This window comes from Tenrec ecaudatus, chromosome 6, assembly GCF_050624435.1.
Source record: "Tenrec ecaudatus isolate mTenEca1 chromosome 6, mTenEca1.hap1, whole genome shotgun sequence".
In the NCBI taxonomy this organism is placed as follows: domain Eukaryota; kingdom Metazoa; phylum Chordata; class Mammalia; order Afrosoricida; family Tenrecidae; genus Tenrec; species Tenrec ecaudatus.
The window spans coordinates 149,490,870-149,512,324 of record NC_134535.1 but is presented as its reverse complement, the minus strand read 5'-3'; the positions used below and the strand labels follow the sequence as shown (position 1 = coordinate 149,512,324).

At 44.9% G+C, this 21,455-nt stretch overlaps 1 protein-coding gene across 2 annotated transcripts in view; it reads right to left on the bottom strand.

Annotated features, from left to right (window-relative positions):
• Positions 1–1,462: 1,462 nt before the first annotated feature.
• Positions 1,463–21,455, bottom strand: part of ACBD7 (acyl-CoA binding domain containing 7) — a 38,102-nt gene continuing 18,109 nt past the window's right edge. Inside the window, exons 1-4 of one of the 2 annotated variants that reach the window (XM_075552337.1) lie at positions 13,322–13,443; positions 3,268–3,385; positions 1,719–1,781; positions 1,463–1,629 (exon numbers count right to left, since the gene is read on the bottom strand). In XM_075552337.1, coding sequence (XP_075408452.1) covers positions 1,556–1,629; positions 1,719–1,781; positions 3,268–3,385; positions 13,322–13,333 — 267 coding nt within the window. In that variant the 5' untranslated portion in view covers positions 13,334–13,443 and the 3' untranslated portion in view covers positions 1,463–1,555. Of the gene's footprint in view, positions 1,630–1,718; positions 1,782–3,267; positions 3,386–13,321; positions 13,444–21,455 lie in introns of those variants that run through there. The other variant, XM_075552336.1, reaches the window with a different exon arrangement.

Sequence of the window (21,455 nt, the reverse complement as noted above, 5' to 3'; positions counted from 1 at the left end):
TCTCTTTAAAAACTTGGTACACTTTTTTTTTTTGGTGGGGGGATATTTTTCCTATGGGATGTGAAAAGGATTTTCTTACTCTCCCTGCCATTGAGTCAACTCTGACTCACAGTGACCCTGTAGCACAGGGTAGAATTGCCCGTGGGTTTCCAAGGCTGTCAATCTTTACGGGAGCAGAAAGGCTCCTCTCTCTCTCTCTTGCTCTGTCTCTGTTTGTTTAAACAGCTGACCTTGCAGCTAGCAACCCAATGCATCATCCCCTATGGCACCAGGGCGCCTTCAGATAGGTTGTAAGCCTGATAAAATAAGATGATCTTTTTCTTTCAGAGAGTTTGTACTCTGGGTAAACTGAGTGTCAAAAAAAGTTACCGACTTTATGTGTTCACTCTGATCGCATTGTTGTTAGTTACCATCAAATCCAGTTCAGACCCAAATGGACCTGATGCACAACAGCCCAACACTGCCCAGTCCTGCACCATCCTCACGACTGTCCCTGTGCCTGAACCCCTGGGCCACTGTGCCAACTCATCTTTTCCATAGCCCCTCCACAACACCACACGAGGTCCCTCTCCTGAGATCACGAAGTTTTAGCTTGATTCTAATGTGTCTTATAAGTAAAAATTCTAGAAAAATAATAGATATTACCAGGATGCCTTTTTACTTTTCTTTGATGAGCTATAGACACATCAGTTTCCGGTTTTGTTTTTAACACTTTGTGCTAATTTGGTCTTATGACTTTTTTCTTTCTTTCCATATCTGCTTTGAAATGAGGATAGGATGGCTATGATTTTATCCAATTTCCCCAGCCACTTATGAGACAGATATGATGTTCCCTGTTCTACCAATAAGGAACCTTGGTGGCCTAGTGGGTTAGGCATTGGGCTGCTAACCACCCCAACGTGAGGAGTTTGAATCCACAAGTCACTCTGGAGGAAGAAGCTGAGGCTTCTGCCCCAGGAGAGAGTTACACCTTTGGAAACCCACAAGGGCAGTTCAACTCTATCCTTCAGGGCTGCTAGGGGTCAGGGTCAATGAAATGGCATTGAGAGAGGGAGAGAGAGAGAGATTCTACAGACGGTGCTGGGAGTCAGGTTAGGTCCCCTAGTATGTAAATCACAGAATAAGAATAAATCACTAGAAATGTCTGTGACTCCAAAGCCGCTCTCTCATTCAGTGTGGACCCCAGAAAGACAAGGTGTACGAGGTTTAACAGGTTATTGGTTCTGTTTTTATTGGACCAGTAATGCTATCTCATTCGAGAGAAAGAGATGAGCCAAAAGAGCAGACGATGCTTTGGTGCACATACTACCAGAGCGACCATTGTTTAAAAACTCGACAGAGCACCTAATTGATGCATGTTTGACTTGTAATTAAATGTCATCTCAGCATCCTTTTAATTCAGCATTGCAAGTCATGTTAATTAGCAAAAAAAAAAGGAAATAAAAACAAAACCATACAGGGCTGCATGTAAAGTTAACAGTTCATTTCTTCTCTCTGTGTCAGGCCCTGATACCACTATGAAGGCTTCCACGGAGAAGTTTGCCTCTGCTGAATTTTAGATTCCATATTTCTCGATCAGTTCTCTGGCTTTAGAGATGTAGGCCCCCATAGCATCTTCCTTTGACAACCCTGGAAAGAGAAAGAGAGATGCTCTTACGGGTGTAGGTGTATCTGGGAAATGAATTAAATTTATTTTAACTTGTTTAAGAATTCACAACCTTTGTGGGTGCTCCAGGCTTGCCATTTCGCCTGGCCCTTTAAATCTAACGGTCCCGGACATTCTGCAGAAAGAAGGAAGAGAGCATTTCAAATGTACGTCTGACCGTCTGCGCCCATCAGCACTGTGCACAGAGCAAAGGGGACAAGGTGTTTTTTTTTTAAAGAAATCATTTTATTGGGGCTCAAACAACTCTTATCACAATCCACACACACATCAATTGTGTAAAGCACCCTTATACATTTGTTGCCCTCATTATTCTCAAAATTCGCCTTCCGCTTGGGTTCCTGGAATCAACTCATTTTTCTTTTTTCCCTCCCCCTTCCTCCCTGCTCCCCCCACCCTCATGAACCCTAAATATTTAAAATAATTATTTTATCCTATCTTACACTGCCCAGCGTCTCCCTTCACCCACTTTCCTGTTGCCCATCCCCCAGAGAGGAGGTTATATGTAGATCCCCGAGATTGGTTCCCCCTTTCTACCCCCTTCCCTCCCGGTGTTGCCACTCTCACCACTGGTCCTGAGGGGTTCATCTGTCCTGGATTCCCTGTGTTTCTAGTTCCCATCTGTACCGCTGTACATCCTCTGGTCTACCCAGGTCCGCAAGGTAGAATTGGGATCATGATAATTGGGGGGAGGAAGCGTTCAAGAACTAGAGGAAGGTTTTGAGTTTCATTGTTGCTACATTGAACCCTGAGTGACTCATCTCCTCCCCATAACCCCTCTGAAATGGATGTCCAGTTGTCTACAGATGGGCATTGGGTCCCCATCATGCACTCCTCTCATTCACGATGCTATGATTCCTCCCACCCCTGCCTTTGTTGCTTGAAACCTGGTCCCCTCGGTCCTTCATGATCACACATGTTGGTGTGCTGCTTCCATGTGGGCTTTGTTGCTTCTGGGCTAAATGACTGCTTATTTACTTTCAAACCTTTAAGTCCCCAGATGCTATATCTCTCAATAGCCGGGCACCATCAGCCTTCTTCACCACACTTACTTATGCAACATTTGTCTTCAGCATTTATGTGGGGAAGGTGATCACACAATGATGGTTTATGTTCTTTGGTGTCTGCTACCTGATCTCTTCAACACCTCGTGTTCACTTAGGCTTATGTGCTTCTTCTCTGTGGGCTTTGTTGCTTGTGAGCTGGATGGCCGTTTGTTTGCCTTCAAGGCTTTAAGACCCCAGACGCTATATCTTTTTGATAGCCGGGCACCATCAGCTTTCTTCACCACGTTTGCTTATGCACATGTCTGTCTTCAGCAATCATGTTCGGAAGGTGGGTATCATGGAATGACCATTTAGCTGAGCAAGGTGCTCTTGTATTGAGGGAGTGCACGCGAGGAGGCCCAATGTCCACCTGCTACCATACTACTGGACCTATAAATATATGCACATAGGTCTATTTCCCCCATAATCAGAAATATATTTACATATGCACATGTCTGTATTTAGGCTTCTCTGTATGCCCTTTGCCTCCTACTCCTTTCCTCTATTTCCTTACACTTCCCTCCTGGGGGACAAGGTTTTTAAATGCTGATGTCATACCAATGTTAATGTCTCCAACCACAGACTGCTTGTAGAGCCCATAGATTTCTTTCAGTTCTTCGTCATTGGGCTTGGCCTTCAGTTTCCTCACGTCTCCTGCGACTCTATCAAAATCAGCCTAAAGCAGGAGGAAGGAAAACCAACAGGTCCATAAAAGAGACACATCGTGTAGTCACTCCCTTTGCTGTCCTCATCCGGGTGTTCACCATTAAGTAGCGAGGAGAGAGGAGAAAAGTTTCTAATAGAATGGGTTGGCTCCTATGCTCTGGTGCTGCCAAAGCTCCCCATTTATTTTAGCGTGGGGATGCCCCTCTGTGTTCTTACCTGATTAACAGGCAAAATACAGAAAGCCATATGGTACATGTGTTTTTATTTTCAAAAAGGCATCCCACTCAAAGTTACTTTCTTTTGAAAAAAAAAATAATTTTATTAGGGGCTCATACAACTCTTATCACAATCCATACATACATCAGTTGTGTAAAGCACATTTGTACATTCATTGCCCTCATCATTCTCAAACATTTGCTCGCCACCCAAGCCCTTGGCATCAGGTCCTCCTTTTTTCTCCCTCCCTCTTTATTCCCCCCTCTCTCACGAACCCTTGATAATCTATAAATTATTATTTTGTCATATCTTGCTCTGTTCCACATCTCTCTTCACCTACTTTTCTGTTTCCTGTCCCCCAAGGAGAGGGTTATATGTAGATCCTTGAAATCGGTTCCCCCTTATCAACCCACCCTCCCTATACCCTGCCAGTATTGCCACTCACACCACTGGTCCTGAGGGGATCATCCGCCCTGGATTCCCTGTGTTTCCAGTTCCCATCTGCACCAGGGTACATCCTCTGGTCTAGCCAGACTTGCAAGGTAGGATTTGGATCAAAGTCACTTTCTTGGTCACACTCAAGGGCACTTCTTTGCTTTTCTTCCCAAATCTTCATTTTACTAAATGCAGTTCTGCTACCAATTCATGTCCTTGGCCCCGATAGTATAACCTGGCGGCATTCTTCCACAGCAGTCTAACTGTGAACACACAGATAATGGCTGCTGAGCAAGAGGTTGGAGTGCAAAGGCCATTCAGGGGTGCTCCTGTAGAGAAGCCTGACAATCTGCATACTTCCAAAAGATCAGCCACTGAACACCCCATTGGGCACAGGTCTATTCTGACAGACATGGGTTTCCAGGGGTCAGAACTGACTCAAACATAACTAGGTGACTAATTTCTGAGGGTAACTATTTCTGATTAAATGGCTCGTGTATATAAAAACTCATAACTCAACTGCCACGGACTCAGCCCCACCCTAGAGCAACCTTGTAGGACCCACTAGAATTGCCCCTGTGGTTTTACAAGCTTGAAAGTTTTTGTTTTTAACATTTTATTAGGGATTCATACAACTCTTATCACAATCCATACATACATCAATTGTGTAAAGCACATCTGTACATTCTTTGCCCTCATCATTCTCAAAGCATTTGCTCTCCACTTAAGCCCTCTGCATCAGGTCCTCTTTTTTCCCCCTCCCTCCCTACTCTGCCCTCTCTCATGAACCCTTGAGAATTTATAAATTATTATTTTGTCATATCTTGCCCTGTCCGACATCTCCCTTCACCCCCTTTTCTGTTGTCCATCCCCCAGGGAGGAGGCCACATGTAGATACTTGTAATCGGTTCCCTCTTTCCAACCCACTCACCCTCTACCCTCCCAGTATCGCCCCTCACACTGCTGATCCTGAAGGGATCATCTACCCTGGATTCCCAGTGTCTCCAGCTCCTATCTCCACCAGTGTACATCCTCTGCTCTATCCAGACTTGCAAGGTAGAATTCGGATCATGGTAGTTGGCGGGGAGGAAGCATTTAGGAACTAGAGAAAAGCTGTATTCTTCATCGGTGCTACATCGCACCCTGACTGACTCATCTCCTCCCCTAGACCCCTCTGCAAGGGGATCTCCAGCGGCCGACAAATGGGCTTTGGGTCTCCACTCTGCACTTCCCCCTTCAATCACTATGGTAAGATTTTTTTTTTCCTGATGATGCCTTATACCTGATCCCTTCGACACCTTGTGATCGCACAGGCTGGTGTGCTTCTTCCACGTGGGCTTTGTTGCTTCTGAGCAAGATGGCCGCTTGTTCACTTTCAAGCCTTTAAGACCCCAGACATGATCTCTTTTGATAGCCGGGCACCATCAGCTTTCTTTGCCACATTTGCTTATGCTTGAAAGTTTTTACAGGAGTAGAAAAACCTCTTTTTTTTTCTTGCAGTGCATCTGTTGGGTTTGAACCATTGACCTTATGGTAAGCGATCTAATGGGAAACCCACCACACCACCAGGGCTCAGACTCCTTTAAACACTAAAACCAAACATTACAAATCTGATTTCCACTAATATCCAGACACAATAGGTTTCTAGACAGCTGGCTTCCTGGACATTCCAGGTGCAAATGTTGCCGGTGGCTGCCCTTCACACGTGGGGATGGAACGTAATGGTGCCAAGTTCCGGGCCATGGTTTGCAAAAACATGTCCTGAGTGGAGGAAAAAAAATCTCCAGCACTGTCCCTGTATGCAAATATACTGAGTCTGCCCCGATTCTGACATTGGGGGAAACTGTGACCCATGCTCCTCCGTGGTCCTCAGGTTCATCCGGTTCACAATCTATGTCTCAGCCGTGGTCCCTACCTGATCTGTAGACAAAATACAGGGAACTAAAAGTCCTTAACACTGAAAACCCCATAGGTGTTTATTCAAAAGAGAACAAAGGGATATTCTACACAAGGAAGCCACCCAGCTTGGCTTCCTATGTAACCAAAGCCCTCTAGGCCCCGGCTCCCTCTCCCTGTTAATCTCTTCAGTTCTGCTGTACAAAGAGGCTGTGTGATCATGTTCCTTGTTAGAATGTTTCTAGTCTTTTACTTTTTAAAATAAACTGAAGTTCACTTGGTGTTACTCATCTACACTGCAGATAAACAGGAATTGTCAAAAAAAAATACTAGGTATCAGAGGAGGGGGGGGGGGTGCTAAATGAAGCATTCTACCCTCACCTGCTTCTATTTCCTTCTTGATTATCAGAAGCCCTTTGGATCCAAAGACCCAGACACCTCGCAGAGAAAGTGGATAGCCCCAGTGTAACTTCAGAACTCTGGTGACCTCAGCAGAGTTGCTAGATGAAATTTCTATCCAGCCCCCAAACGGTACAGTGACCCAACTAGAACAGTTACTTTGTGGTGAATAAAAATAACCAAACATGGAAATCGGAGACCTGGGCTGCCTCCCTAAGTCACCTTGAAAATGTCTCAGCCCCATCAACAAGCCCTACCGGGCTCTGAGAGCCTTGGCCCATGTGACAAAGGTGAGCCCCTTGTCTTGAATCCCAAAGTCTTTCTAGGAAGTGTCAGCTACTTCCTGTATAACATCATGAGGAGGAACGCGGGTGCTGGAGCCTGTGGAACCCTGTGTTGGCTCCCCCTGCCCTCCAGAGCTGGGTCACTTGGAGCAAGAGACTTATCTTCTCTGCTCTATCTTTTCACCTGAAATATGGGACAATATCAATACCTCTGTATAGAGTCAACACATGAAAAACACCCAAAACAGCACCTAGGATATGGTAAATACTCGAGAGGTTAGCATTAGTAGTGATGATTATGATGATTATTATTATAAGAGTCTGGTCAAAAACCAAACCAAACCTCATTTTAGGAGGAAACAATTTCCTCTGAAGCAAGACATTAAAAACACTCTCTTTTGCTTGGTGATCTAACAAAGATTACAGAATTGCTTTTACATGCCCAGCTTTGGCAGGTGTAGAAAAAAAGAGAAGACTGAAAATGTATAGACTAAAATGGGCAGATAGTAGTTGCTTTTGGTTATTGGTCAGTCTTCTGATTTCAGAATACTTTCCAGGCTTTCCAAATTTTCTATTAGGCGCATTTATACATTTCACAATAACAACAACCAACTACTCCTTTGTGCTCAGGGCTTCCTAAGAGTAAGACAGAGCATGGCTATTAAGAGAGATGCCTCAGACTCTCCCCGTTCAGGTCTCTCAGGCAGCTCAGGTTTGCTGCTTGCAACTCAGTAAACTCAGTTCGTTTGGGTAAGCCAAGGCTCGATTTGAAGTCTAAGGCTTTTCGACAACCATGCTAGGTCCCCACCAAAAGTTCCTGGAACATTGCTCTTTACATTTGGGGGGTATGGGACCATGTGGCAATCTAATGAAAGCAAGCCTTGGACCCTCGCCACAGAAGAGGCTGGCTCCTGGACACACATACCCTCTCGGGTCCGAATGCTTCTTCCTATGCTGGTGGAAAACCCCTGCTCTACGGGCCTGTGCAGATGGACCTCACTCTCGGAAGGTTTCCTGATGGAGACGTGCAGTGTCAGAAAGCACAGTGGCCTGCCCTCAGGATGCTAGGACCAGAATGCCAGCTTGGAGACCCACTGCTGTGGGACTTAGTGCAAGTAATAGTGCTCTTGGACTAAGTTTCAGTCAAAAGAGGACAAGACCAGTCCCGGGGGTGGGGGGGGTGGTGGTGCTGTCAGGATTGGATATGATTAGGAAGCTATATAAATACCCTTGGTCTGGGTTCTGCCGACTCTGTGCCCCAGAATACATCACATGGACTTTACTATTTCATCAGCTTATTGAACCGCCCTGAGGTGTCAGGCCTTTGCTAGGCAGCCAGAGCTGAATCGGGCAGTTGCTCTACAGGAGCTGGGTCTAGCTGGAGATGAGCAGGCCCAGAGCATGCCCATGACACTTGCCCGAAGGGAGGAGGGGCCAAGTGCTCTGCGAGTCAGAGGAGAAGGTAGAACTGCAGGACAGGAGTAGGGGCCAGTGTGGAACAATCCCACCCTGAGGAGGGAGGGGGTGCTGGAGATTGTGAAAGCACACTCTGCCCAGGCGCAAGACAAACACAATTTTGTTAACAACAGCAAAGAACCGTTCAAGCTGAGTTCACAGTCATCAGTTAATGTGCACCGACTCACAGGCAACCAGAGAGGAATGAAGAGAACTGTGGGACTCTCAGAAAGGATGTATTTACACAAGCTGCCCCGTCCTTGGAAAACCATTATTTTGAAAAAGCTTACTTACAGGACATCGATATACTACCTGATGTGTAAATTACAGTTACCAATACAGGAAGAATGTACTGTTTCCCTAAACTTCTATATAAAAGAACTCCTCATTTTCTGTACTTGGGAATTTCGCAAATTGCTTACCTTCAATAAATGCCTTACTTTTATTTTAACACAGAGCTTGGGGACCAGCAAGTGTTAGCTCAAAGACAGAGTAGGTAAAGGTGGTGCAGGGAGCTTGGGCAGCATGTACGAGGGGATGTTCAGCAGAAAGACGGAGGTGGGATTGTTTGTTCCACCCTAGCTCCATATCGCCTTTGTCGCAGCAGCAGTGCCCCCACAGAGGCTAAGGCATTGTCTTGGAGCAGATGCCAACTCACAGGGGCCCCAGAAGGTTTCCAAGACTGCACATTTTTAAGGAAGAATGCTGCCATGTTCGTAGTGGGTTCAAACGGCAGACTTTTTGTTAGCTGTGCTTTCACCACAGTGCCACCAGAGACATGTACAGAGGTCTAACAGGTGGTACTAGCTTAGGCTGGGTTCTGGTTTGTACTTGCCGAGTGAATTAATACGTGAACATGTATATATGTACGACATACATGTGTTCATATGCATATACAAAAGAGGGTACCCTCCAAAAACTGGAATTTTTTTTCAAAGCTATGTATTTAAATTTTTTTTTACAAAACAACCTTATCACCTTCAAGGTATTCTCTATTACACTTAATACATTTGTTAAATCTGCAATTCCATTCTTGGAAACAGTTTTCAAACAGGCTGACAGCACCTCCCTCATTTTTTTCACCTCTTCTATGTCATCAAATTGCTATCCTTTCTGGTCCCACTTCATTCACAGAAACAAAAAGAAGTCACACGGAGTGAGGTCAGGAGAGTAAGGTGTGTGGGGCAATTGACGCATGCTGTTTTTTCCAAACACTGGTGCACTGAGATGGCTGCATGAGCAGGTGCATTGTCGTGTTGGCAAAACCAGCCCCCCATCTACCACACATCGGGCCTTTTTTGTCACACACTCTTATGTTATCTTTTCAGAACTTCATAATAGAGAGCTTCTTAATACTCTGACCTAGAGGATCGAACTCCAAATGCACGAGTCAACATTTTCATCTGTTGGGGAAGTTGACCGGATGTCCAGAATGAGGTTTGTCATCAATCGACGCTTCACCTTTTATCAAAATGAGAAAACCACTTTTACACTTAAGTATTTCCTCATAGTGCTGTCCTTGTAAGCTGTGTTCAACATCACAACAGTTTCTGCAGCATTTTGCCCCTGCGCAGGAAGTGAAATTTTATAGCCGCAGGCTGTTCTCTTAAATTGGCCATCACAAAATACAAGGTTCGAGTGAAACTGCTTTTATGAAAAAGTTCACTGTGACCAGAGAGAACCTTCCCAGGGGACGCCACTGAATGTACTATCTCAGTGACTTGCTTACTGCTCGCCTAGGAAGGAAATATGCATGCTACCAAAACTCCACTCCACCCAGAGAAATCTCAGGTTTTCAGGGGGTACCCCCCTCATGTATACACCAGTTGCTGTTGATTCTGACTCATGGTGGGACCCCATATGTGTCAGAGTAGAATTGTTCCCAATAACAATTTCAATGGCTAATTTTTTTGCAATAGACTGTCAGGCCTTGCTAGCAGAGCACCTTTGGATGAACTTGACTCTCCAACCATTTGGTTAGCAGCCAATCACTTAATAGTTTGCCTAGGCCAAGAGTAATAATAGGCGAGAGGCAGCTCTGACCTGTACAACTACTTATGCTATGTTATGAGCAAAAGAAATCACAGGTAGTGGTATTCCTATGCTGCTGAGGAGCTGCACTTAGGCTGCTTCACCCTTCCCTCTCCAGTGCGCTTGGGATTCTTCAAAACAACCTGCCTGAATGCTCCTCCTCAGTTCATGACTCCCCAGGCCACTCCTTGGTCCCACCTCTAGTAGCAGTAACCAAGGACATACACATTGGGTCCTCCTCCCCCTCTGGAGAAGACTGGAGCCTTCACCACCTAATAGTGGGGAGTCTGTTATCAACTCCTGCCCAAACAGAAATACCACAAGTAAGGGGCTTTAACAAACAGAAATTGACTCTCACCCTTTGGGAGGCTAGAAGTCTAAATTCAGGGAGTCCCAACTCGATGGCCGTGCATTTGGTTGGGGTTTACTCTACTGGAAGGCGTTCTGTCTGTCTGCTCTGGAGGCAGGTCCTTATTTCCTTGAGCTTCTGTTCCTGGGAGAGCTTCATGTGGTGGCTTGGCATGTGCCCACCCCCATCTCTGCTCTTGAATCTCTGTTCTACTTCAGAAGAGGTTGACTCAGCAGCATCCACTATATTCATGCTGCCTCCTTAGCATAGCAAAGAACCCATTCCCAAATGGGATGAGAAACACTAGCATAAAAGTGACCCAAGGGAGACACAATTCAACCCATAACAACTGGCTTCTGTGCACACTTTCTTGATAATTTTACCATAGGTGAGGCTGGCTCAGAAGTAAATCTAACTTTACTGCCAACAGCTGAAGAGCGCAGGACTGACAAGGTCTCTGAGCAATTCTTCCCCATTGAGAAACTGAAGTAGAGAACATCTCTCAAATTTAAGCAACCGAGCTGTTCTTAGACCACCCAAACATGTGCGTAGGGGGAAAAGATGTTGTGTTGCCATGTTAAAATCATGGATACCCTAGACACCCAAAAGATGCCTTTTCCGAAGGAGCAGTCTCTCTCTCAGCTTCCTTATCTGGGAAATAAATATGCATAGGTTAGATGACTAGTAACTCTCCTCAAAGATTTGCTGAAGAGATAAACATTTTGTTCTTCTAAAATACAGTTCCGAGGTTACAGGGGCACTAGAAATTCCAACTGTATTACTACCTCTGTGAGAGTCTGTCAATAGCACTTATTAAAGTAGCAAGAGAAAAATAATTAGCATTGATTAATCATCTTTTCTTACGAAACAGCTCTGATGGCAGGATGTGCTACATGTGGGCCTGCAAACAATGGAAATGACAAAGACGAGGCTTCCTACTCCCCTGAAGATTACAGGCTTGGAAATCCACAGGGGCAATTCAACCCCGTCCTATCCACTCATGAGTTTAAATTGGCCTGATGGCAGTGAGTATTGGTCCCACTCTTACTAAGTGAGTCACTGGGAGCAGTTTGATGAACCAGAAGTCTAAGTACCAACACAATACCTACAAGAACCACTTAAGTTGTAAAGAGGAAAGTGTTTAAATACAAGTCAGTCTGTAACTGGCTATTGCCATGTTGAAAAGTTATTTCCTCCACTGCTCCAAACACTCAAACAGATCGTTAACAAACATCATGCAATGCTTGTTGTTGATACTCCCTGGCATAGATTGCTTTCCTATGGGGTCCCTCGTCTCTTATATCCTAACTGTGAGTAATTTTCAACCTAAATAACTATGAAGAGTCTTTTTTTATTTTAGTGTAAAGTGCAGCATGAGGTTAAGCCATTGTAACCTCTGTGCATACACATTGCACTTCAGGCCGATAAGCAGGAAATGCTGCAGCAGCATCCATTTAAAAGGCATCCCTCTCAATGAGATCATCCTGGGGGGGGGGGGTCTTTAAAGGAACCTTTCAGATCTCTTAATTTAAAGAGAACGTTGATACTGAAATTTTAAATTATTATTTGGGGGAAGGTACATGATGAAATACTTAAGTCACACATAAGTAGGGGGAAATGTCCCCTAAATCCGCTATCTAAATTTTCAACAACACGCTTATACCGGGCACTTAGTATATGCTCGCTAGCTATGTGGGTGGTTAGGAGTCAGAGTCGACAGGATGGTCACGGAGAGCAGCAGGAAAATAGTCGCTGGCTTAAATGGGCATTTCATTTTATCTACATAGGACTCACTTTGATTTTTCGGGGAAGGAAACGGAGGGACAAAAGAGGTTAAATAACTATGTCACAGACAGAAGGGGTTTGAATCCAGGCGCGTTCTGATAATGTCCCCTACCCAAGACAACCACTGCTCAAAGAAACAACTTAGGCATCCCATGAAATCTTACGCTTTTCTTTAAAGTCACAGTTTAGAAGAATATTTCATCGTGAAAACTGCTCACAATATAGTCTTAAGGACAGGAACAAAACCATACACACAACATCCCGGTGCGTGGGCGCGCGTGTCCGAGCGTGCACAGACGTCTGCACAAGCCCAAACTCACAGATGGAAAATATATACAAAGAAGTAACATGCTAGCTGCTAGGTTTTACAAACGTTTCTATTCGGAAGAAGTCTTAAAAAAAATCATTTTATTAGGGGCTCATGCAACTCATCACAATCCACACCTACATCAAATGTATAAAGCACATCTGTACATTCACTGCCCTCAACAATCTCAAAACATCTGCTCTCCACCTAAGCCCCTGGGCATCAGCTCCTTATTTTTCCCCCTTCCCCCCCCCCCCCCCCGCTCCCCCTAAGAAGTCTTTTTTAAATTGGAGTTTTACAGATCTCTGCCTTTCAGAAAGGGAGTGAAGACTCGGGGTGGGGTGGGGTGGGGGTGGGGGTCACCTTCCTCTCCAAGAAGGAAAGAAAGACGTGTTGACACAAGCCAGCCTGTGCCTCCCTCCCCAGAGGGGCGCCGACTTCTCCGCTCCGGGTAGTTTGGCAAATCCCAGGGGCTCAGGGGAGCTGCCATAGGGACCTAGCGCGTCGTCAACGGAGGACACTGGGCGGTCTGTACTTGCAGTAAAAGGGCTCTTGGAAAGGGACAGGAGTGGGTCGGCTCCGGGTCACCGAGGACTCAACGTCCGGGGAGACCGGACCGCTCCGAGAAGGGACGGAAGATGCGCAGGTGACACCTGAAGCGCTGGATCTTCGGTGTCTCCCGGGGCGTCGCACAGGGTCCCTCTCCCATCCCTCCTTGAGCTCCTCCCTGGCAGGTCCCATCGCCTGGGACCTCCCGCGTCCCGCGCGGGCTCCCACCCTTTGGGTTACCTGTAGAGACATGGTCGAAGAAGGACGGCAGGCGACACACCCTGTCACTGAGCTCCCAGCCCCGAGCGCCCCTATTACTTCTTAAAGGGCAGCAATCCGCGACCCGCAGCTTCCATTGGCCGCGCTCCGGAGCCCGCCAGCGTCCCATTGGCCGCGGACGCTGGAGGGCGGGGCGGGGCTTTGTCCAGCAGGTTTGGTCCCCAAGAGGCGCGGGAGCATTCTTTGCTTGCTAGCAACCGGAATGGCAGAGAGCGGAATTTAGATGAGTACCTCCTTCTCTTGGCTCGTTCCCCTGCTCTTTCTCAAGAGGCTGTCTGCAGGAAAACCAGAGAGGTCTCCTCAGAGCACGGAGCCCACTTTATTTATATACCTCTCTTCTATCCGTGTGTCTCAAAACCTGGACTGTGAACTGAGGGCCATTATGCAAAAACTCCTATTTCCCTACGTCCCTGGCCAGGGACGCTATTCATTGCGAGCGGAAGAGGGCTTGGGGTTTGGCTCTTTTATTCTCTTTCTACAGCAAAACGCTTAAATGCTGAACACGCTCTGCAACCATTCTAACTTGTTCGTCACTATGGCGAAGGCACAAGTCTGAAAGCCCACAACTCTCCAGAACAAACCCAATGTCACTTCAAGTCTGCAGACACAGAGCCGGGGTCGGCTTCAGCACATTCACTCTCCAAAGAAATGGAACCGGATTTCCAGGTCACATGAGAAGTGAATGGCTGGCTCTATGACAGCAGAATTCGGGGACAGGCAGAAATGACAAATTCACTAAGAAAGTTTCTGGGCTTGAATGTATTGTGACCAAGAAGAAAGGGCCCAAATATTTCGCTTTTGCTTAAGGCTACAATAAAAAACGTTTCCTTCCGTTTTCTCCAGTATAAGATAAATCTCAATCTCAATCTCTCTCTCTCTCCTCTCCTCTCCTCTCCTCTCCTCTCCTCTCCTCTCCTCTCCTCTCCTCTCCTCTCCTCTTCTCTCTCTCTCTCTCTCTCTCTCTCTCTCTCTCTCTCTCTCTCTCTCTCTCTCTCTCTCTCCCTCCCCCCTTCCCTCCCTCCCTCCTTGAGAATATTTTTCTGGTGATTCTGTTTTAGGGGAAAAAGAGAGCCCCACATTCCCATGTAATTTATAGAGTCTCCTTTATTAAGTCTTAAAAAAGGCAAAGAGATACAAATCTGGCTAGACCAGAGCATGTACAGGGGTACAGTTAAGCACAGGGAATCCAGGACAGATAAAACTCCTCAGGACCAATAATGAGAGTAGCGATACCAGGAGGGTAAGGGGAAGCTGGGGGAGAAAAGCAGAACTGATCACAATGATCTACCTATCATCCTCTCCCAGGGGGATGGACAACAGACAGGGGGCTAAAGGGAGACATCAGACAGTGCAAGACATGGAAAAATAATAATAATTTATAAATGATCAAGGGTTTGCGAGGAAGGGAGGGAGGGGGAGGGAGAAAAAAATGAGGAGCTGATACCAAGGGCTCAAGTAGAAAGCAAATGTTTTGAGAATGATGATAGCAGCAAATGTACAAATGTGCTTGACACAATGGACAGATGTATGGATTGTGATAAGAGCTGTACAAACCCCCAATAAATGATTTTTAAAATAATAATATTAAAAATAAATTGTTATAAAAAAGGCAAAGATAAATGATCTGATGAGCAGGGCCACAGCATGAGACCATAAAGGTGTCTAAGGATTCAGACACTTAAATAGGACATGGAACACAAAAAACACGCAGCCATTGAGTCAATTCTGACCTATAGTAATCCTATAGAACAGTGTAGAACTACCCTTGTGGGTTTCCAGAATGGCAAATCTTTACTGAAGTAGAAAGTCTCATGTTTCTCCCTCAGAGCAATCAGTGGTTTCGAAGTCTTGACCGTGTAATTAGCAGCCTCACATGAAACCCACTGAGCAAGCCTCCCATGGAACACAAAGGAAATCCATGAAATCATGACTGCTGGCAGATGGATTCACCACAGCAGCAGGCAGGACCACAGAAGTGGGAGGAGACCATGAATGGGAATAGCTACATTATTGCAGATTACAAATTACATGATTGGTTCTGGGTCTTCCATTCACCTTGATTGGGGTATAACCCATAGCCACATTACCCTAACACCCTAATGTCTGCCAAGAGCACCCCCTGGTAAGTTCCTGGGGCCAAAATTGCGCCTCCTTCTGCTGGACAGGGAGTTGCACCCATCTTGGGGACACTCTGCCTGAGGACAAAGCTTTTTCCTTAGCCAGTCAATGGCTAGAATCTCTATGGAGACTGAGCTATAGGAAGATGGGAAATGGACTGAGAGTCCCCTCCGCAAACCACAGCCTTTCTCTAATCCAGGGCTCAGAAATTAAGCTCTAATACAACAGCAATGGATTTCTAAGTAAATGACAAAAATAAATGTTGGAAAAGAGTACTGGGGAAGGTTTTTAAAACTTCTAATCCACTGCTATCGAGTTGATTGAGATTCTTAGTGACATTTTACAGGGTTTCCAAGGCTAGACGTCCTTATTACTACCTAGTGGTTGGTGGGTTTGAACACCCCACCTTAGTATTAGCAGTCCAGTACTTACCCGAACAGCACCACGAGCATGAGATCCACACAATGGCAGTGTCAGAACAGTGAGTACCTTCTCCGTTGGCCCTACCTATCAGTGGAAATACTACATTGATGTCAAGGTCATAATGTATCTCCAGTTGGGACATTTGGGCATTGAAATAATAAGGAACAGGAACAGAAAGAGAAAACACCGTGTTCTACTTTTGCTATTGTTGTAGTTAAACAATTGTTTAATTGCTCAAATACATAGACCCATTTATGCAACCAAGGCAGAGGCCGTGGGTGATACATATTTCCAATTGAGGGTGGGGGGGGTGGACTCTCTTCATTTGATAGTATTGGGCCAATGCAGTTCTCAGTCAGAATCAGATGAAATTTCACATCCTTTTGCTTTTTGATCCTCTCAAGATGCTTTTGAACAGCAAACATTTCCTTGATCAAATGGTAGAGATCCTCCGGACTATCGGGAGCAAGTCCTTTGGACGTGAGGATTCCCAAGGCTTTATTACCTGCCACAAAAAGTTCTTGCACAGTGTCACATGAATCTCAGTATCACACCAGTTTGTGAAGGAATCAAGCCCTTCTTGGCTGCTTTGTAGAGCTGCTCCTTCACATTGGCACATGTCAGCTTCCTCCCGGGGTTTACTCCCTCCACTTATGCACTCCCGGTTCCCCTGGGAGACACTCCAACCTGAATGGCAACCAACTTGTGATACAGCCAAAGTGGTGTGAGAACTAACAAAGCCCTCAGCAAAGGTCATATATTGAGCAAGTTGTATTCTCCCTAGGTCAGATTATTTGCTAAACATAGGTTCATATTTTCAGTCCATGTCATGTTCTTTGTGCTCTGTGACATTTGTTACAGAAACATTACTTTTAATGGACTAGTTACTAATGTGAGCTAGTCACTCATTCCCTAGCCTAGGTAGTTTAAAACGGCAGCATGAATTAACTACATTCGTTCCTACGATCTGGAAATCCACTTCTGAGAGTTGGTTTTGTGTGGTTGGTTGAAATCACTTGGGGTTTGATGGGTGTAAACATCTGTTTGTGATGCATAGTCACAAGAATGCTAGGACAGCAACCAATGTCCCACTTGTGCTGTTTCTATGAAACAAGTCAGTTAGTGCTACAGGAGTGAGTTATTACCAATGGGTCAAGGGGGATAGAGTAAAAAACAAGCTCTTCAATGCTTTCTAAGTAAAATATAACATAAAATTTATGATAGCAGAGACAGTGAATTCATGACAGCAGTGCTTGGTTAGAATATACATTTAGATGATGTGTTAGTCTGGGAAGACTAGAGAAACATTCATAGACACTCACTCATATGTGTGTAAGAGATAAATTTACATCAAAAAGCAACTGTACATTAAGAAAACATCCCAGCCCAGTCCAGATCAAGTCCATAAGTCTGATATTAGTCCATATGTCCAATATGAATTTATAAAGTTCTCTTCAGACTCACAAAACACATGCAATGACTCCAAATGTAGGAAGATCATAGGCCAGTGGGTGGGAAGTTTTGTGGATCCAGTGGCAATGGAAGCATCTCAATGCTGGCAGGGGTCTCCACGTGGCCCTCCAGCTCCAGGGCTCTAGCGTAGCTCCATGCGTTTTGTCCACAGGAATGTCTCACAGGGAGTGAGTCTGTGTCCCGTATCCAGTGAACTATTTTTATCTCCTTCAAATAGGTCATTAAGCTGTGATGTGATTGACAGGCTAAATTCCATAGTCTCAAATTGACAACAGATTATGTAACTACCACAGATGGAAAAACAATTCCCTACTGTGTTAGTCTGGGTACATTAGAGAAACAAATCCACAGAAACTCATGTATAAGAGAGTTTTATATAAAGGTTAAGTGCACATCAAGAAAACATCCCAACCCAGTGCTGCCCAAGCCCACAAGTCCAACATTAGCCCATATGTCTAACACCAATCCACAAAGTCCTCCTCTATCTCACAAAACACACACTATGACACTGAGTGCAAGAGAAAAGCCGAATCAATGAACATGTAAGCATGTCAGTGCTGGCAGGGGTTTCCACACGACTGCTCCACACTCAGTGCTGCATCGGGGTAGGTCCATGTGGCTTCTCCTCAGGGAGGTCTCGCTGGAAGTCAGCCTTGCCAACTGAAGTAGGGAACTGGCTGAGGCAGCTGCACCTTGGTCCAACCATCAGAAAGCAAGAGACCCGAGAACTCCAAATGGGAGGCTCACCAAGGCCTTCAGTTAACTCCACATGTGTTGATCGGCCAGGTTGGCACAATACCTACCTTACCTACAAGAAACACATTCCAATCAATAAAATTCACTGAAAGCACCAACAGAAAGTAAATCTCATTTCCCATTACTAGCCAAACTAAGCAAGCACAGCCTGCAGACGACGGGTTCCACCGACATTATTTTAAAGTCAGAATGGCCCAAGGAGGCTTATAGCACAACCAGGTCGGTTCATTTCATTGTAGCAATTTTAGATAAAATATATATCTCACAGAAGGCACTTTCACCCCCATTTGGCTGAATGTTTATATTTGTAGTCACCAAAGGGAGGTCTCATAAATATCTTTCAGCTCTTATCCAGCCTAGCACTTTTATTTTTTTCTTTAACAGTTTAATTGGCATGTAATTCACATATCATACAAATCAAAAGTTTGATCATATTAAGAAGAGTTTTATGATTATCAATACAATCAGATTTAGGACATTTTCTTCTTTCTTGTACTCATTTAAATTAGCCTTCCATCCTTCTTTGCCAGGCCCCAAGAAATCATTAGCTCTGTTACCGTGTCTATAGATTTACCATATATAAAAACCTACTAAAAACAACAACTATACTACTAACAATAACAAAGTAAACAGAGAAAGACATCAGTGGAAAAGAAAGCAGAATATTAAAAACAAGAACAAAATTGTGATAGGTTTTTTTTTGTGTGCCAACATGGCTCCCCAAGGAAGGTGTGGGTGGAGTTTAGCCTGACAATCAGGTCACAGCTTGACCTGTGGGCTGTGACCTAACTCTGCTCATCTTGCCTGCAGGTAGACCCAGTTCTTCCTGCCAGTCACTTCACTGTCTGCTTCCTTGACCCTTCTTGTTATATAAATCTATCTATATATATATATATCTATCATCTATCTATCTATCTATCTATCTATCTATCTATCTATCTATCTATCACCTATCTTCATCATCATCATCTCTCTCTCTATATATATCTATATATAAAATCATCAGTGTCCTGGGTTTGTTTCTCTAGAGAACCATGCTAAGACAAAAATCAATCCTAATTAAAGAAGTGCAATCTTTCCCCCAGAGACTTCTAAAATCCCTAATGTTTTGATACGTGGTTGCAAAAGTTTCCAGATTTTTAAAAGTATTTCTCTGGTAAATATCCAGATGTCCCAGCTCTTAGTTGCTCCCCATTCTTGGTCTCCCTGAATGTTTGTTATTTCTTTCACCTTCAGCCTAGCACTTTTATAATGACTTTGTCTTCTCAAAGTACCATTCTCAACAATTGCCCTTTGTTCAATGTTCTTCCATTGAATTGAGAGGTTTGTAATCTTTGGTAACAACCAAATGTATCTCAAAGAATTCACTCCTGTCAAGCTGACGCCAACTCAAAGAGACCCTATAGAATACGATAGAACTATCTCTGTGGGTTTCTGGGACTGTAACTATTTTTTCTCCATCATTTTTTTGGGGGGGCTCTTACAGCTCTTATAACATTTTATACATCAATTGTATAAACCATATTTGTACATATGTTGCCAGCATAATTTCTGAGACATTTTCTGCTTGAGTCCTTGATATAAGTTGCTCTTTCCCCACTTCCCTGTATCCTTGATCAATTATATATTGTTACTGGTATTTTATGTCTTACACTGTCCTTTGTCTCCCTTAACCAACATTTCCATTATTCATCCCCTTTGCATGGGGGGAGGAGCAATATAGCCAATCTTGTGATGGGTTCCCCCTTTCTCCCCCTTCCCCTCTATGACAATTCCCCCTACCCTCATGATATCACTACTCCCATTACTGTTCCTGAGGAGTTTATCTTTCCTGAATTCCCTGTTTTGAGAGCTCTTATCTGTACCAATGTATGTTCTTCCATCTAGCCAGATTTGTAAGTTAGAACTGGGTTATGGTCGTGGGGTGGGGGCGGGGGCGGGCGAGGAAGTATTCAGGAACTAGAGGTTTGATGTGTGATTCATTGGTGCTATACTACGTCTTAGTTGAATCATCCGTTCTGTATACCACTTCTGTAGGGAAATATCCAATTATCTACAGATGGGCTTTGGGTCTCCACTCCAACCCCCTCTTTTGAATCTATACAATTGGTTTGGATTTTTTGACACCAGTTGCCTGATCCTGTCGACAACTCATGATCACAAGGGCTGGGTGCTCCTTCCATATGAGCTTATTTGCTTACCTGCTAGACGGTCAATTGTTTAACATCAAGCCTTTAAGACCCCAGATGCTATGTCTTTTAATAGCTGGGCACCATCCGCTCTCTTCACTACATTTTCTTATGCACGCATTTTGTCTTAAGCGATTGTGTTGGGAAAGTGAGGACCAAAGAATGCTAGGTTATCAGAACTAAGTGTTCTTGTGTTAAGATGGCCTTGAGTAGAGGCCCAAAGAACACTGCAACTCTTTAAAAAAAAAACATTTTATTAGGGACTCATACAACTCTTATCACAATCCATACACATACATACATGAATTGTATAAAGCACATCTGTACATTCTTTGCCCCCCTCATCATTTTCAAAGCATTTGCTCTCCACTTAAGCCCCTTTGCACCAAGTCTTCTTTTTCCCCCTCCCTCACTGCTCCCCCTTCCCTCATGAGCCCTTGATAATTTACAAATCATCATTTTGTCCTATCTTGCCCTGTCCGGCATCTCCCTTCACCCCCTTTTCTGTTGTCCGTCCCCCAGGGAGGAGGCCACATGTAGATCCTTGTAATCGGTTCCCTCTTTCCAACCCGCTCACCCTCTACCCTCCCAGTACTGCCCTCACACCCCTCCCTAGTCCTGGAGGTATCATCCGCCCTGGATTCCCTGTGTCTCCAGCTCCTATCTGCACCAGGATACATCCTCTGCTCTATCCAGACTTGCAAGGCAGAATTAGGATCATGGTAGTTGGCGGGGAGGAAGCATTTAGGAACTGGAGGAAAGCTGTGTTCTTTATTGGTGCTACATCGCACCCTGACTGACTCATCTCCTCCCCTAGACCCCTTTGCAAGGGGTCTCCAGTGGCCCACAAATGGGCTTTGGGTCTCCACTCTGCACTCCCCCCTTCATTCACTATGGTAAGATTTTTTTTTCTGATGATGCCTTATACCTGATCCCTTCGAAACCTCGTGATCACACAGGCTGGCGTGCTTCTTCCTGGTAGGCTTTGTTGTTTCTGAGCTAGATGGCCGCTTGTTTACCTTCAAGCTTTTAAGACCCCAGACACTATCTCTTTTGATAGCCAGGCACCATCAGGTTTCTTCACATTTGCTTGTTCACCCGCTTTGGCTTCAGCAGTTGTGTTGGGAGGGTGAGCA